Source organism: Macrobrachium nipponense, chromosome 14 (genome assembly GCF_015104395.2).
Source record: "Macrobrachium nipponense isolate FS-2020 chromosome 14, ASM1510439v2, whole genome shotgun sequence".
Classification (NCBI taxonomy): Eukaryota; Metazoa; Arthropoda; class Malacostraca; order Decapoda; family Palaemonidae; genus Macrobrachium; species Macrobrachium nipponense.
In genome coordinates, this window is record NC_087207.1 from 48925513 (window position 1) to 48943085 (window position 17573).

At 42.6% G+C, this 17573-nt stretch overlaps 1 protein-coding gene across 1 annotated transcript in view; it reads left to right on the plus strand.

Annotated features, from left to right (window-relative positions):
- The window catches only part of LOC135226492 (peroxisomal carnitine O-octanoyltransferase-like), a gene marked incomplete in the record, with an annotated part of 719233 nt that overhangs the window by 571403 nt on the left and 130257 nt on the right, over positions 1 to 17573 (plus strand). Inside the window, 1 exon segment of the mRNA XM_064266109.1 lies at positions 16559 to 16731. Within this exon segment, the coding sequence (XP_064122179.1) occupies positions 16559 to 16731 (173 nt within the window).

Genomic DNA, 17573 nt, shown 5'->3' on the forward strand with positions numbered 1-17573 from the left:
GCCTCGCAGGCGCCATTCGCCTGGTAGGCGCTCTTCGCCTGGCAGCCACTCTCCTCTCGATAGGCATCAAGAGCCTCGTAGGCGCCTCTCTCCTGTTAGGCGCTCTTCTCCTAACAGGCGCCATTTGCCTGGTAGGCGCTCTTCGCCTGGCAGCCGCTCTCCTCTAGATAGGCATCAAGAGCCTTGTAGACGCCTTTCGCCTGGTAGGCACTCTTCGCTTGGAGGCGCTCTTCGCTGGGAGGCGCTCTTCGCCTGACGGCCGCTCTCCTCTGGATAGGCGCCAAGAGCCTCACAAGCGCCCTACTCCTAGTAGGCGCTCGTGGCCCCTAGTAGCTGTTCTCCTCGCGACAGGAGCCATGACTCTTGCAGGCGCTCTCCACCCTGTAAGCGCCCTGCTTCTGGATACAGTTCGAAGCGGGAGTCCTCCCTCAGACAGTCCAGGCCTGATAGGCATTCTTCAGTTTCGACTTGTCCGATCCCCTGTTGACTTGGCTTCCCCTGTAAGACGACATGCATCGGTTAGACAGCCTTCTTCTGACAAGACCGCCTCTTCTTCAAAGGATCCTCCTCGTTCGCCATTACAAGAAGACCAGGATGGCTCTGACGAAGTCTAACAAGACGGCAGCGGTTTCTTCGTACAAGAAACTTACAGAGTTATTGCTCCAGGAATTCGGAGATTCCCTCAGCCCTACCGCTCCTCCGTCTCCTCACTCGCTGTTTTCGACATCCAAGGCAACAAAGGATCCTCCTGTGTTAGGATGAAACCCACCTTATCCATGAAAAAGGCACTTAGGAGCTTTGGATCTTGGCTGCTCTCCAGAGAAGAAGAGGGGAGGACGATGTTTGCCTTCCCACTGTCTAAACTGTCTGGGCGTGCCTGGTTTTTGGTACGAGACAGAACCCTTGGGTCTGGGTCTCCCATCTTCGGCCGACTCGAACTTTTCAACGCTTTAGTAGATGCAACCAGGAGATTGGCACTTAACTCTACAAAGACTATACTTGGGCCATGAACAAACTTGACCACATACTGAAAGGAATGTTCAAGGTTCTAGAGGTTTTTAACTTCTTAGATTGGTCTCTGGGAGTCCTGGCTAGGAAGACAGGCTCCAGAGGCTATTTCCTTTCTCCCGAAGATCTTCACTGCGTCTTATCCTGTATGGATAAGTCCGTAAGGGACAGAGCGAGCGAGATCGCTTCTTTGTTCGGTGCGGGAGTGGTCAAGAAGAGAGCCGTGTACAGCTCCTTCTTGAGGAAGTCTGTCTGTCATGCACAGAGGTCTTCTCTGCTTTTTTCTCAACTCTCGTCTCAACTCTTCCCCAAGAAGTTGGTCCAGGATATCTCGACCTCACTTTCAGCCAAGGCTACCCAGGACCTTCTGGCTCAGTCGGCGAGTCAAGAGTAAGAAAGGAGAAGACAGTAACGCAGGAACCCTTTTGAGGGGGTTCTTCCTCCAGACCCTCCTCGTTTATTTTGGGATGACGGCCCAGCAGGAGAGGGAAGACCTTCTCAAAATCGGTAAAACAAAACAACCAAATAGGGAACAAGTCCTTCAGACAACGGTGGGTGCCAGACTACTAAGGTTTGCAGACGTCTGGGCCCAGAGAGGTGCGGATACCTGGACCCTCTCAATCGTAAAAAGGGGTTACCTCATCCCTTTCGCCTCAAGACCTCCCTTAACGACCACTCCAAGGGAGTTGACGCCAAGTATAAGGGACCCCATCATGAACCAAGCCCTCCTTCTAGTGGTAGATCAGATGCTAGAAAAGGAGGCAATAGAACAGTTTCGGACCTTCAGTCAGCAGGCTTTTACAACCGCCTTTTCCTAGTTCCAAAATCCTCAGGGGGATGGAGACTGGTTCTGGATGTAAGCGCCCTGAACTTCTTTGTGGAGAAAAAGAAGTTTACGATGGAAACCACTTCATCGGTGTTGGCTGCTCTTCGTCCAGGGGACTGGATGGTGTCCCTGGACTTACAGGACGCTTACTTCCATGTGCCGATCCATCCTTCCTCGAGGAAGTTTCTCAGGTTCATGATGGGGGGAAAAGTGTATCAATTCAGGGCTTTGTGCTTTGGCCTCTCGACGGCCCCCCAAGTTTTCACGGGAATCTTGAGGAATGTCGCTCAGTGGCTTCACTTGGAAGGGGTGAGGATATCCCTTTACCTAGACGATTGGCTTATAAGGGCCAACTCGAAGGAACGTTGTCTGGACGACTTACAGAAGACCTTGGATTTGACGAGTTCGCTGGGACTCCTAGTCAATTTTCAAAAATCACAACTAATCCCCAATCAAGAATGCATTTATCTGGGGATCCGGATGAACTCTCAGAGTTTTCGGGCTTATCCGTCTCCGGAAAGGATAGCCCGAGGCTTCGAGAAGGAATGGCAGCCTTCCTAGGGAAAGAAGTGTGCACGGCGAGGGAGTGGATGAGTCTGTTGGGGACGCTCTCCTCGCTGGAGCAATTCGTTTCCCTATGAAGGCTGCATGTAAGACCGCTCCAGTTCTTTCTTCATCAGAATTGGAGTCGTCGTTCTCAGGATTTGACGTTCTCTCTAACCGTGACTCGGCAGATCAAGGAGAAACTTGTGTGGTGGGCAGATCCCAACAGAGTTTGTACAGGGTCGGTTCCCTCTGCAATCCCTGAACCCCAACCTAGTGTTGTTCTCCGACGCATCGGAGGACAGGTTGGGGTTGGGCGCACTCCTGGGAACTCTAGAAGTGTCAGGCACCTGGGTGGGGGACCAGGTGGCCTGGCACATCAACAGGAAAGAGCTGATGGCTGTTTGGCTGGCTTTGAAAGCCTTCGAGTCCCACGTCCGAGACTCCATCGTTCAGGTCAACTCGGACAACACCACAGCTCTGGCATACATCAGGAAACAGGGGGGGACACATTCCTTCTCTCTGTACGAGACAGCAAGAGACCTTCTGCTTTGGGCCGAAGAAAGGAGTATCAGGCTCCTCACCAGATTCGTACAGGGGGAAAGGAATGTAAGAGCAGATCTCCTCAGTAGGAAAAGAGCAGGTCCTTCCGACGGGAGTGGGACAACTTCATCAGGATGTATGCCAGAGCCTGTGGAGGTTGTGGGGCAGGCCACATATAGACCTCTTCGCCACCTCAAGGAATGCAAGACTGGATCTGTACTGCTCTCCGATTTCGGATCCAAGGGCGATAGAGATCGATGCACTTTTGCTAGATTGGAAGGGTCTGGACGTATACGCGTTTCCTCCCTTCAAGATCCTGGGAGAGACATTGAAGAAATTCGCAGAGTCAGATTCAGCGAGGATGACCCTAATCGCTCCATTCTGGCCGGCCCCAAGAATGGTTCACAGAGGTACTGGAATGGTTAGTGGACCTTCCAAGATCGCTCCCACTAAGGAAGGATTTACTCAGACAACCCCACTTCGACAGGTATCACAAAAACCTCCCCGCTCTCAGTCTGACTGGCTTCAGACTGTCCAAAGTCTCGTCAGAGCGAAGGGTTTTTCGTCTTCAACTGCAAAGCAATCGCAAGAGCAAGGAGGTCTTCCACCTTGCGAGTATACCATTCGAAGTGGGATATCTTCAGACGTTGGTGTAGGAGTAAGAAAGTTCCTCTTCCAGTACCTCTGTGACCCAAATTGATGACTTCTTCCTTTTCCTTAAGGAAGAATGTGGACTGGCGGTCTCGACTATCAAGGGATACCGCAGTATGTTAGCAGCAGTATTCAGACACAGAGGCCTCAACATTTCCAAAGATAAAGACCTGCATGACCTGATTAGGTCTTTTGAAACGACGAAGAAGCTTTCCTCAAGAACACCCAATTGGAATCTTGACGTAGTGCTTCAATATCTCAGCTCATCTAGGTTTGAACCTCCTAGATCAGCGTCATTCAAGGACCTGACCAAGAAGTCCCTTTTCCTTATGGCTTTGGCATCCGCCAAGAGGATGAGTGAGCTGCAAGCCATTGAAGGAAATGTGGGCTTCAAAGACCAGTCCATGGTTTGTTCTTTCCTCCCCTCATTCTTGGCAAAGAATGAGAATCCATCGAATCCGTGGCCCAGAAGTTTCGAGATTCAAGGATTGTCTTCACTAGTAGGGGAAGAGCCTGAGAGGACTCTTTGCCCTGTAAGAATCATGAAATTTTATCTAAGGAGGAAAGAACAACTTAAGGGCAATAAGGACGTCCTTTGGTGCTCTGTGAGAGACCCCAGTAGGCCCTTGTCGAAGAATGCTCTGGCATTCTTCTTGAGAAGTCTTATCAAAGAAGCGCATGTAGCATGCAATGAGGAACAATTTAAGCTTCTTAAAGTTAAGGCCCATGAAGTGAGGGCTATTGCCACTTCGCTAGCCTTCAACAAAAACATGTCTGTGCGAAACCTTATGGAGGCTACTTTTTGGAGATGCCAATCGGTATTCGCAAACCACTACTTAAGGGACGTGAAGATTACATATGACAAATGCTTCGCCTGAGGTCCATACATATCTGCGGATTCGGTGCTGGGCAGGGAGCTGAAGCGTATCCTTGTTAGGTATTTATTTTATATCCCCTCTTGTGTTGTTTGTGTTTTTTATGGTTGTGTGAAAGAGGATGCAGGTAGGCATCTCTTTCTTGTCTTAGTTCTAACACGAGTTAGTTTGGTTAGGTGGTCGGATGGTTTTGGCTCCTTGCGGTAGTAGTGGACAGGTTCTGTCAAGTAAGCGGACGAAATCCCTTTGACAAGATCCTACTTGGATTCTACCATGTAAGTGGATCAGAAATCCCTTTGGTAGATCCGGAGAGTCTTTCAGCAACAGGTCACGTCCTCGCTGTAGCTCTTCAGGCAATGCAGACTCATAGACAGTACCCATGAAGTCTTCTGCCTAAACAGGTAAGAACCAAGGTTTTTATATCCTACAACACCAGTTGTTTCCCTTTTCTATATTATTTAGCTGTCTCTTACCCTCCACCAAGGGTGCCAATCAGCTAAGCATATATCTGACAGGAAAGTTCATGTGTACAAAAATGATATTGTTAAGATACAATAAAGTTTTGTACATACTTACCTGGCAGATATATACGATTAATGGCCCGCCCAGCCTCCCTCAGACAGGTGGAAGAGAAAATCTGATTAGAAAACGGGATTGGAATTGTTCATACACCCGCCTCCCAGCAGCGGGAAAGGTAGACCACCTGACCTACCTGTCGCGTGTGCCGCGAGATTTGAAATTCTGTCGGGAACGTCGGAGACTATAGATAAGTATATATATCTGCCAGGTAAGTATGTACAAAACTTTATTGTGTCTTAACAATATCATGTTTATACTTCCATATGTGCTTCTGTACCTTGGACAGGACTTTATCTTTTGTATAAGACTCAAATGTAGACCCCTTGGTTGGTCTCAGAGTATTTACAAGAGCTGCACCATCCATTATGACATCATCATCATCAGTAGGCTCTTTGTCATGGATACCTGATTGATGCCTACTGTTCTAGTAGAGGCAATAGCTGTCACTTGGCGCCCTGATGCATTTGCCCATCATGTGCTAGTGGTGGTGGGCAATTTTGATTTTCATGTTGAAAGAATTCATTTAAAAGGCATAAAAATAGATTATGGTCTTCCTTTATGGTTTGCAGTGACTGCTTGCCCTTGGACTCTGTAGCAGACATCTTGTGACTGAACAATAAAATTTTGTTCTTGTGTGCTGGCTCATAGAATTTGCGGGGTGTCTTGAGTCTCTCAATAAAGTTTGTGAATTGTGCATGCCCAAGGCTCTTCATAGATCTCAAGGATTCACTAACTTTACATTTGTCTAGCACAATCAGATGCAGTGAATCTTCTTCAGAAGGGTTGCCCATTTCTTTGATTACTTTTACTAGATTCTCGACCATTTCAAGAAACCTTTTCTGCACAGTTTCAGTTTCATCATGATGCTTACCCTCAGATTTTAGATCAACATCACTTCTAGTCTCAAAATCATCAATCAGGCAGCTTATTTCAGGCCCAGCTACTATCCATCTTATGAGAGCATCGGCATCTTCAAACAGGCTGAAGGCTCCCCATCTCCTTTCACATTATTCTGCTCCTCTGCTTGGCTTAAAGCCATTGAGAAAAAAGGCAGAGTGGTTTTATGGGCAGTGAAATTTCCTTTTGTGAATTCAACAAATGTGTCATTTTTTAGAGCTTCCATGTCTCTCGAATGAATTGAAAGCCACCTGGCACAATGTATACATGGTCCAGGGCAAAGAAGAAAGGAATGAGTTCTTGCAGCATGTCTTTGTACAAATTGACATTAGACTCCCAGTATGACCTGATGAAAATGAACAGTAGAAGTTCTAGCTGAAGCGCAAGATTCCAAAAGTAGAAGGAGATACTGACTCTCGTTTTCTGATCCAGCTTTCACAACTTAGCTCACTTTCTTCTTCTGCTTCCTTTTTGGCCATCAAAGAGAGAGAGAGAGAGAAGAGAGAGAGAGATAGAGAGGAGAGAGAGAGAGATGAGAGAGAGAGAGACATTCCGATATTGTGCAAAGAAACTTTAAAATGTAATGGACACATTACATTTTTGAATGCGTGTACAGTACACACGTGTACAGTACACACGTGTACTGTACACGCATTCACCTCTCACTGCTATAATTTTTAATTTTTTTATTTTTTTAGTGTTCTGTCATAGTGTTCATTCTTTCATAGTTTTCATTGCATAAGACAATAAAAATGATAATACGTACTAGATAAATTTCTCCCAGTCAGGTGAATGTGTATTAGCACAACGTACATAATGATTACGTGTTCCTTTATGTAAGTTTAAATTTTTTTTCCATATATACTGTATATAAGAAATACTATATCCATAATTTTTTACTTTTATTAGTTATGTATAGTACCTAATATTGGTTATTATAAGAGGTAAAATGTCATTGGGGACTTATATGGGCATGAAACAAGTGACTAGTGTGTAATAAGCATAATCATAAATTATTTTAGTTAGAAATATCTTTTCTTATATTGTATAAGAAATACACTAGGCAGTTCCCGGCTTACGTTGTTCTAAGGTTATGTCTCTCATCAAGTATATTCATAAAAAACTGTCTCCCGGGCTTACATTGCCAGTCCGACAGAAGACTGGTGCTCCAAAATGGCAGAATGCTAAAAATTTGGAGGTATTTTTATGAAAAACTCAATAGAAATGCAGATTATGTTGTTATCAAGATTTTCTTATGATTTTCGATGTTGTCTGGGGTTACACCATTTTTCGGCTTGCGTCACGTAATCCTGGAACTGCGTTATATCCATAATGTTTTATGCTTTGTAATATATAACCAATAATGATTATTATAAGAGGTATGGGGTTTCATATGGGCATAAATAGTTTTTGTTTGGTCTTTTTTTATGTGTTTGCTGTTATCTGCTGTTTCAGGGATTGGTGGGTGATCTTATGCTATAATAATCACAGATAATGAGGCCCTGTTGTTACATAGAACTGAAACAAGAACAATGAGTATGAAACAACTACCACATCGCCAAAGCAATTTTCACAGATAAAACAAACCTAAGCAGTCACCCCAGCAGACCAACAAAATTAACCAAAAGATCAAATTCTATGAGGACATGCCCCTGTAGTAGGATAGTACCATCAGTGCACCTCATTTAATGCACTGTAGGCATTACTTAAGGTTCTTTGCAGCATCCCTTTGGTCCTTAGCTGCAGCCCCTTTCATGCCTTTTAGTGTACCTCCCTTCATACTAATCGCTTTCTTTCCAATTTCGTTTGTACCTTTTTTCTATCAACTTCACTGTCAGCACTGAATTCTATGTTCCCTTCTATTCTGTAGAGACATGCACACACCAGTAACAATTATTTGGAACACTGAATTGGCTGGCACATTATTTGAAGGTATTCCAACATGTGATGATTGATCAATGGTATTGTCAGTGCACACATAACTAATGAAAGTCACACTTTCATAAATAAACCTGTTACTTCAAATATTTGTCAAGATGCAAGAATATGTCACTCTGAGTAGTACATCTTCTACACAAATTTGCACTTAAAGGTTAACTACTTATGTGTGAGGAAGATTTTGAAAATTAATGCAATGGAACTATAAAGTGTCACACTCCATGGAGATGAGCCAGGTAAAAAGGAGGAACTTGGCTATAGCCACCTGTTACAATTAAGTGAAATCATCTAATCATCTCCAAATGGGAAATCACATTGTTTGTAGGCATTAGTATATAATCAGCGATTTGGCAAGAAAGGTTGGTGGAGAAGGAATAAGGGACATGATTATGGACAGTAATATGACTGTACAGAATATCTCCTGTAATTGCAGGGTATAGGGACCACAACCACCTGAGTTGAGGAAAAATCCACATTAAGTTGGTATCCTCTAAAAATGCTTATTCTTGGCTATATAAATAGTTCAGACACCAAAGACCACCTCCAAAAATGCTTATAATTGCCTATTTTAATAGTTCAAACACCAACTATACCTTTAACTATCATCCTAAAACCTTTAGATATAATTTCAAAGTCATCCTACATTATTACCCTTAAAAATGTATGACTTAAAGCTAAACTCAAGTCCCCTCTACATTCAAGCACAGCCATTTTCTCATACAATATTGGAGCCATTGTTTTCTTTTTTCAGATGGGGGAAACATTGGGAATTCACAAGTCGACAGATAGAGGAAACATTGGGTATTCACAAATTTAGTTAAATACTGTAGAGTATTAAATATTTGAGTATACAGGCAGTCCCCCGGGTTGACGACGGTGTCGGCTTACGAAGAACCGAGGTTACGACGCTTGTCAATAGATGTTATTTCCAGGGTTACGATGCATGTTCCAGGGTTATGACGCCTACAACGCTTATCTGGGAGATGAAATATGACACCAAAAATGCAAAATAATCAATATTTGAGGGGTTTTTTTTGATGAAAAATGCCATAAGAATGCAGTTTACATAGTTTTCAATGCACCCAAAACATTAAAAGTAAGGTTTTCTTAGGATTTTTGATGATGTTCCGGCTTACGACGCGTCTCAAGAACCGGAACCCCCGTCGTAACCCCGGGACCGCCTGTACACTGAAAAAAAAAATACCATAGTATAAATTCAGTCAACAAGGATATGTTTGAGGGGAGTCTTTTACTTTTTTTTGTTTTTGCATTGAATGGAATTTTTGATCCATTTTATTTTTTTACATCACTGTGTGCCCCATCTTATCTGTCTATAATTCAGTTGTTGTCCTTCTTGATGGATGGAAGAGTCCTTGGAATAGGTTGGAGACTTTCCTAGTAGGAATCTTGGCATTAGGGGGACAAGGACATGCTGTGCTGGTATCATAGAGGATAGTTTCGGAAATGAACTAAACTACCAGGCTGTGAGACAAAGTTAACTGAGGTATGGTAGATTTTGTTTCTGTATCTTTTACCTGGTACAGTGGTATCTCGACATACGAAAGGCTCAACTTACGAAAAACTCGAGTTACGAAAGCAAATATACGAAGATTTTTTTTGCTCTACATACGAAAATAGTTCATGATACGAAAGGTTGTTGCTGTAAAGTCCCGAGATTTGCCCGGACCACCGATAACAATTTTAAAACTTGCATGCCGCCAACTGAGTAGACTCGCCACCATCCTCCTGCTCTTCCATTGGTTCCTGATGCTAGTCACGCCATAAGATCCTGCTCTCCTATTGGTCAGAATCTCTCCCATGATCCCATCATGCATCTACGTAGCGGCGTGCTTTTTTGGCCACTCAGCGGCATCATCGTTATCGTAAGCACGTGAATTCGTTTGTTCTATACGATTATGTTTATTAACGTAAATTCGTTAGTGTTGTGTGAGAACTTTACTACATACGTATATGTACTACATAACTCATATACGTAGTCATGGGTCCCAAGAAAGTTGAAGTAAGAAAGAAGAGGATGCTTTCTTTGGAGACAAAGATGGAGATAATTAAAAAGTATGAAACTGGCATGCGATTGAGTGTGATCGCCAAGGATTATGGCCCAAAATCCGTCGACAATAGGCACCATCCTTAAGCAGAAGGATGCCATCAGAGCAGCTACACCTTCCAAAGAAGTAACTATTTTGTATTAGGCAAGAGGAGCCACGTGCACGACGAGATGGAAAGGCTGCTTCTTGTCTGGAGAGAAAGAAATCGCTGGCGATACGATAACCGAGACGGCAATCTGCCACAAAGGCCAGCGCTATTTTCGGCGATTTGATTGCCCAGGCCGAAGACGACAGAGGAGAAGGGACATCGATGCCAACCCCAGAGTTCAAGGCTTCTCATGGGTGGTTCAAAAAATTCCGTAAACAGACTGCCATCCATTCGGTGGTGTGGCATGGGGAGGTGGCCAGCTCGGACACCAAAGTGGCCGAAGCCTTTATTAAGACGTTCGACGAGATGACAAATCAAGGAAGGCTACAGTTCTCAGCAAGTCTTCAACTGTGATGAGACTGGCCTTTTTTTTGGAAAAAATGCCTCGTCGGACGTACATCACGCAGGAAGAGAAGAAGCTACCCGGGCATAAGCCTATGAAAGACAGGCTTACGCTCGCACTTTGTTTGAACGCCAGTGGGGATTGCAAGGTGCAAGGTGAAGCCCCTACTTGTGTATCATTCAGAGACTCCTCGAGCCTTCAAGGCCCACAAAGTGCTAAAGAAGAAGCTTCCAGTGATGTGGAGGGCTAATGCGAAAGCCTGGGTAATGAGACTTTTGTTCTCGGAGTGGGTAAATCTGTGTTTCGACCCGACAGTGAAGAAATTCTTGGAAGAGAAGTGCCTCCCTCTGAAATGTCTGCTGTTGTTGGACAGGGCCCCTGCCACCCTCCTGGCCTCGAGGAAGATATCCTAGCAGAGTATTCTTTTATCAAGGTTCTTTATCTTCTGCCTAACACCACCGCTCTCCTCCAGCCCATGGACCAGCAAGTGATATCGAACTTCAAGAAGCTGTATATGAAACATCTTTTTCAAGAGATGTTTCGACATCAACTGATATCACAAACCTCACCTTGAGTGAATTTTGGAAGGAGCATTTCGATGTTGTGATATGCATCCGACTCATCGATCAAGCTTGGCAGGAGGTTTCGAGGCGAACTTTCAATTCTTCGTGGAGGAAACTCTGGCCTGATGCTGTATCAGCCCGAGACTTCGAGGGATTCGACGTGGGCGAAGCTGGTGCTGCAGATTCAGGAACAGTTGACGATCCTGAAACTGTTTCACAACCAGATCTTGACGAGATCGTTGCACTCGGCAAGTCCATGGGGCTGGTCATCGATGAGGACGACATCAATGACCTTCTTGAGGAGCGCCAAGAGGAGCTTACGACAGATGACCTGAAGGAGTTGGAGGCCATGCAATATAACGTCATTCAAGAAGAGTTCTCTAGCAGCGGTGAGGAGGAGGAGGACGACCCTATGACAATGGCAGAAAATTAAGGATGCTCTAGCTGCTTTTCATAAAGTGCAATCATTTGTAGAAGAGACACCCAAAAAAGGCTTACACAGGTCGATGCCTTGCGCAGTTCAATGACGTTTGCCTGAGTTTCAGGAGCATTTTGAAAAGCAGGCAGAAGCAATCTTCCTTGGATAGTTATTTTTTAAAGAGGCCTTTAGTGGGAGTAAGCAAAAAAGGAAGATCCAATTGATTCTACAAAAAAACAGAAACTTGAAAGTGGTGAAGAAATTTAAATTTTGTAAAAAAACGTAAAGTTTAAAAAAAGTAAAATAAATGTAAAAATAAAAAAAAGACAAAAAATTTAATTTTAAGTTTATTTTTGTAAAGTTAAGTGTTACAGTTTTGTTATTGTGTTTTGTAAAGTTTAATTTATGTTTCTTGACATTTTTTAAGTGTTTCTTAAAGTTAAGTGCATGTACTATCAGAAGTTTTCTGCCGTTTGTCCTCCTCCTCTGTCGCCACTTTCGGAGATAGCCTCACTCGAAAGGTAAGGTTCCACATTTTACTACATACGTACGTATGTACATACCATGTACACTAATACACTTTATTTACAGGTACGTACATATTAGTACTAGTACGTATTAAGTTAGGTATTGATTGGTCCAAATTGTTGTAGCATTTCATTGTTTATTGGTCAATTTAGCTTTATTATAAAATTTACTGGGGTGTTTTTGTAGGGCTTGGAACAGATTAGGCATTTTACATGTAAATGCAGTTCAAGATACGAAAAGCTCATGATACGAAGGCCGCCTCGGAACGGATTAATTTCATATGTGGAGGTACCACTGTATCTTGTTTGGGCATTGGCAAGTTTATCCTAATTTATCTATAGTTTGTCTCCAACGACATTTCCTGAGTAGTGGGTCTGCCACGGGGGTTTTCTTTTGGGATGTGTTGCTGTATGTCAGATATGTCCTGCTGTGTTATTAGGGCATGGATGAGTGGTTGATGATCCATTAGGTATTTGAAATGTTTGGTGCATAGATATAGGTAGAGAAATTCTTTGTCAAAGGCACTATATTTTTTTTTTCTTAGCTTGTAATAGCTTTCTGCTGAAGAAACCTAGGGGTTGTGTCATCCTATTGATTGATTACTCAACAACCATGCCTGTTGTGACATTGCTTGCATCTGACATGAGGGTGAATTTGGCCTTGGGTTGGAAAATGGCTGTATGGTGGCATCTGCCAAGGGATCTTTGGTGTCTATGAACATGACATACTTCGTGGGGCCCCAGGTGAATGTCATGGTTTTTTCTCTGAGGGCATCATAGTGGGAGGCCCATGGTTAGTGTGATATTGGAAAAAAATCAATCATAGTAGTTTACCATTCCCGTGAATTTGTGTAGGCATTTTGTGGTAGAGTGGGTATTTCTTGATGGTCAGTACCTTGGGAAGGTAGAGGTTGGACTCTACTTGCTGAGACTTGATGACCCAGGAACTTGATGTGAAAGGAGGGAGCCATAATGCACTTGTCAGGGTGGACCACTTGGCTGTTATCCTGCAAGAGATAGTACGGCTCTTTTGTTTTTTCATTGGCCTGCTTGATTCTTATTTAAAATAAGGATGTTAGAGGTGCCTGGTGGCTTTGTTGTGGTGATATATGCTATTTTTTTGTGGGATCCCAGGGATCTATCTGAGTTTTGGCTGAAGGCATCAGCAAAGTCCTCCTGTGGGGGTGTGGGTGTGGGTCTGTGGTCTTACTGAAGCTATGGTTGATTATTTAGGGACTACAGCGAGTCTGGAAGGTGGCAAGGTCCAGGAGATGGCGGTGGGCTGTATCTGCTAGAAGCCCATAGTGCCAAGCTGCTACAAGCGGGTGTTTGAATATCTGTGGCGATGTAGTCCCCCCGGTATTTGTTTTCCATTAGGTTGAGGGTGAAGTTTTGGTGTTTGTATGATGTTCTGAGGCCTCTGTTTGCTGCCACTTGCAGGTGCCTGTATATACTAGGATCCTCTTGTCAGAGGGTGGTTGGTGATGTAGAATCTGGTGGAGGAGGCATCTTGCAGGAGTGTGGTTGGCACTATTATATATTTGGGTTGCCACCTTGGTAATTTTTTTATCCAGTTGCATCTGGGGGCAGTTCTTGGGTGCCATCCCAAATTTCAGGTGCTGTTTAAATAGGTAAGGATGCCCTTTCTGCCTCCAGTGGCACTTCTGCCTGGCTGGTTCGTATCTCATTGTTTTGGTCCCAGTCATAGTCTTCCCAAGCTTTGCAGATAGCATGAGCAGTGTTTAGTGAGGACTTGAGCAACTTGTAGGTCTTCCATGGGTTATCCTCCAGCATTGGAGAAGGTGAGCTGGATGTTGCTTGAATGGTGGCATTGGGATATTTCTTTGGTTCCCTGTTAGCAGCAAGTTCTGGCTGTGTCAGTAGGGTTTGAGTTTGTCCAAGGGTCCCTTTTCTGTTGTGACCCATATTAAGTGCTCAACAAGTTCAGAGCTTGTGATAATTCAGGCTTAACCGTCATTTTTCTTTCTAATTTTTAGTAACCAAAATACTTCTACACCAGCAATTGGAAACAGGTCTAGGAATATAAAGGATAAAAACAACAATACGTACAGTGCATTTATTTACAATATTTTATAGAGAAAATTGTATTCAGTCAACTCTATGCAACCACTGGAAAATATAAAACAAAGTAGGTGAAGATGGGGAGGATGGTGTGCAAGATAGCACAGTACTATAAAATATGTTAATACATAACTGGTGCATTAACTTCAGAGGCAGGATTGTTGATAGCTGGTCTATAGAAGATACAGATGGTTTCATCCAAGGTGGGACTGCAAATCCATGGGATTTAACTTCAGAGTGTATTAATCTTGCATAGATAAAGGCGATCAGCTTTCTCTCAGAGTTGACGTACCAAAACATCTAAAGGGGTCTCTCAAAGGTAAAATGTAGAGCTTCTCCTCTCCTCTCTCTCTGCCCTTCCTTCGTCACTTAAGCAATCCTATGGGAGATTATATACCCATAAATGGGCAAGCCCCATAATGACCCAACAGATGATTTTGTTTCTCTTGTATAGAGCTTCTTGAAGATTTTGCTTGCTGGCTGGTTTATCAACATCTCTCATCTGACCATAGCAGGTTCACACCTTTTAGACCAACATAAGACAAAATCTTACATCAACAGGCATCAAATTTCCCATGGGAGAAGATGGACCCAGGGAACAACAGACTAGATGTCCACACAACATGTGCTCATTATGAAGAACATTTTGTTTATTTTTGTTTCCCCACTTAGTCAAGTAAGTCACTACCATGACAAGGGCTTCATGTGCCATTGGGTGGGTGGTAGAGAATCTTGGCTGTTAAGAACCTGTGTAGGTATTTATATGCAATTTTCTCACTTGCACATTCAATCAGCATGCAATGCATGGGAAGAGGGCCTTTGCAATAGTGTCAACATAATGTTGAACTCATGAGATTGAAGGGGCAGAAAAAATAGGTCAGCTCTTTGGAACCAGACAGATGGTTCAGTTTACATGAAAGGGAGCAAGCAGAGATTCAGTGGACAGCCATAGCAATTTTTTCCTTACATATTTGATCATCCCAATAGCAAAAGTTACCAATAATTTAGCCTGTGGGGCACTAGGGATGTTTGCGAGAAATGTGTTGGGTCTCCCATGCCATAGGGATGATCTTTCAACCTCTGGAGAGAAAGTGAGCCTGAGATAGCGACTGTTATTGGCTTTTTGTCTTGGTAGGCATGTCTATAGTTAGCCCATTTATCACTAGCATAGGGGTAGATGCATACACTGTACTTGGTCTATGCTTGATTTCTTTGAAGAGCTGCCAGAGCTTAATTGCCATAATTAATTTCATGGCTTTTATATCTCAGTAGCATAGCTGTAGTTAGCCTGCTAATCTCCATGGTTAGTACAAAAACCATGCTGAGTCTACTCTGATATTGAAGGATGACCTTGTGTTTTCTCAAAAGTGAACCACAGTTGTGTCACTGTAGTAAAGTTATTAGTGACTCTGGTTGATTGGGCATGGCTGTTTTTAGTTAGTTGCCAGTAGATTTTGCAAAATTGTGCACGTCAGCCAGGTTGCTCTAGGTCTCCATTGTATGATAAAAATGTACCCACAGGAGGTCTTGGAGTTAATTGAATTTATTCCCAGGGATCTTGACCCATTTTTTATACTCTGTGTATACAGGAATATGGTTACAGCTAAATCAGTCATGTATGCAACCATGATTAAGTGATTGGTTGCTGAACCTGGCAGCTAAACTTTGGGTTCAGCTTATAAAATCAAAGCTTACAGTACTAATTTTCTCTTTCCAATCTAAAAGATATATCACAGGTAACAGCCTAGACCACCTAAAAAATTACTACTTCATCCCCACCACTTTATATGTCTTCAACTTTTTTTTTTTCAAAAGCATCATCCTAAACTTTTACAGATCCTCATTCACGTTATCACATCATCTGTCTTGATCTTCTATCCCTAACAGGTTCCAACCAAGCCCTCCTCACTCCTTCTTTCTTGCTCATCTTTACCACATGCCCATACCATCTCAGTTCCAACTCTTATTGTATCAGTGATCTTTACCACACCTGCCCTTATGATTTCTTTATTTTCTGGCCTCTCTTGCAGCAAATTACCAAAAATCCACCTCAGCAACTTCATTTCTATTGGCTGCAGGCTTTCTGCTCCTTTTTCCTTCTTAATGTCCATGTTTTTGAACCATCCATCATCACTGGTCTGATCACAGTACAGTAGATCTTTGTTTCAGTTAACTAATGTGGACCCATAATCCAGTGACGTGTAGACTATCTCTGTTCCTGTTTTTGGTGATATACAATAGGTTGTAGTGTTTGGAGTACTGGAAGATCAGAATGTGAATTAATGTAATGGATTTGTATGAAAGATTAGAAGGATCCATTTATAAAACTCCCAGCTGACCTACTTAAATAATTGTATGAGTTGTATTGTGCTTGGCTTTCAGGTGCATAATTGAATGATATTGCTATGCTTTGGGTACTTTGGTTAGTAAAATAAAGAGATCTTAAAAATATAATAAAAAGATCTTAACACTGAGAATACAAGAGTGAGGATGGACATGTCAAATTCAGTATACCTATCCTTGTTTTGCATAATTTTTTACTTTTTTTCAGAATGCAGAGAAGAAGCAAAAGTTGATCAATGCCATCAAAACGCACATATCTCTGATGATTGAATGTACTAAAAACGAAGGTATAGACAGACACATGTTTGGACTCTACTGTATTGCTGTAGAGCATGGTATTGACATTCCAGAGATCTTTACTGATCCTGCATATGCAAAGAGGTATGACTTGTTTTAAGTTTTGAGTCATTCTGTATATTGTAGGCTCTGAAACTGTTATTTGAACAGTGTCAGTAATGACGATTTCTTTAAAAATGATGATAACTGACTCTAGAACTTAGGTCAAATAATGTGAAACAAATACTGAGGTGTATCAAGTGTGAGTCAGTGGCTATTAGGAAATATTTTAGTTACTTTTGGTCTTTTCCTATGTAGCTTTCCAACTTCTGTAACTTAACTATACACATGGGCATACTTTCCTTAATAGCATACTTTCCTTAATGCATGTTATATTGGCTAAGAAGCATGAATCTCTTATTCCTATGGTTTATGCTCTGCTTCCTAACAAACAAAGAGTAACTTGTTTTCATTTATTTGAGTTACTTAAAACCATCAAACCTAATTTGAGACCGACTTCAATAATTTGTGATTTGAACAAGCTGCCATTTGTGCTATGTAAGATACATTTCCCATGCTTTACATTATGGTTTGCTTTTTCCATCTAGCTCAAAACATGCACAGACATCGTTTCATTAGGTTTGTTAAATTGTTATAAAACTGATTCTGACTTTGCTTTATGGGCTAATATGATCATAGCACTCGCTTTCGTTCCATTAGAAAAGATGGATGAATACATGGATACATTAGCAGTAGTTCTTCCTGATGAACTAATAGCCTTGTTTCATTGGTTTGAGGATACTTTTATTGGACAAATGAATAGGCGTGGAAACGCAAGGATTAACCCAATTTTTGCTCCTTAGATATGGAACCTTTATGAACGAACTCTAAAAAATGAAGATCGAACCAATAATCAAGCCAAAGCGGCCAGTCAGCATTTACAATAT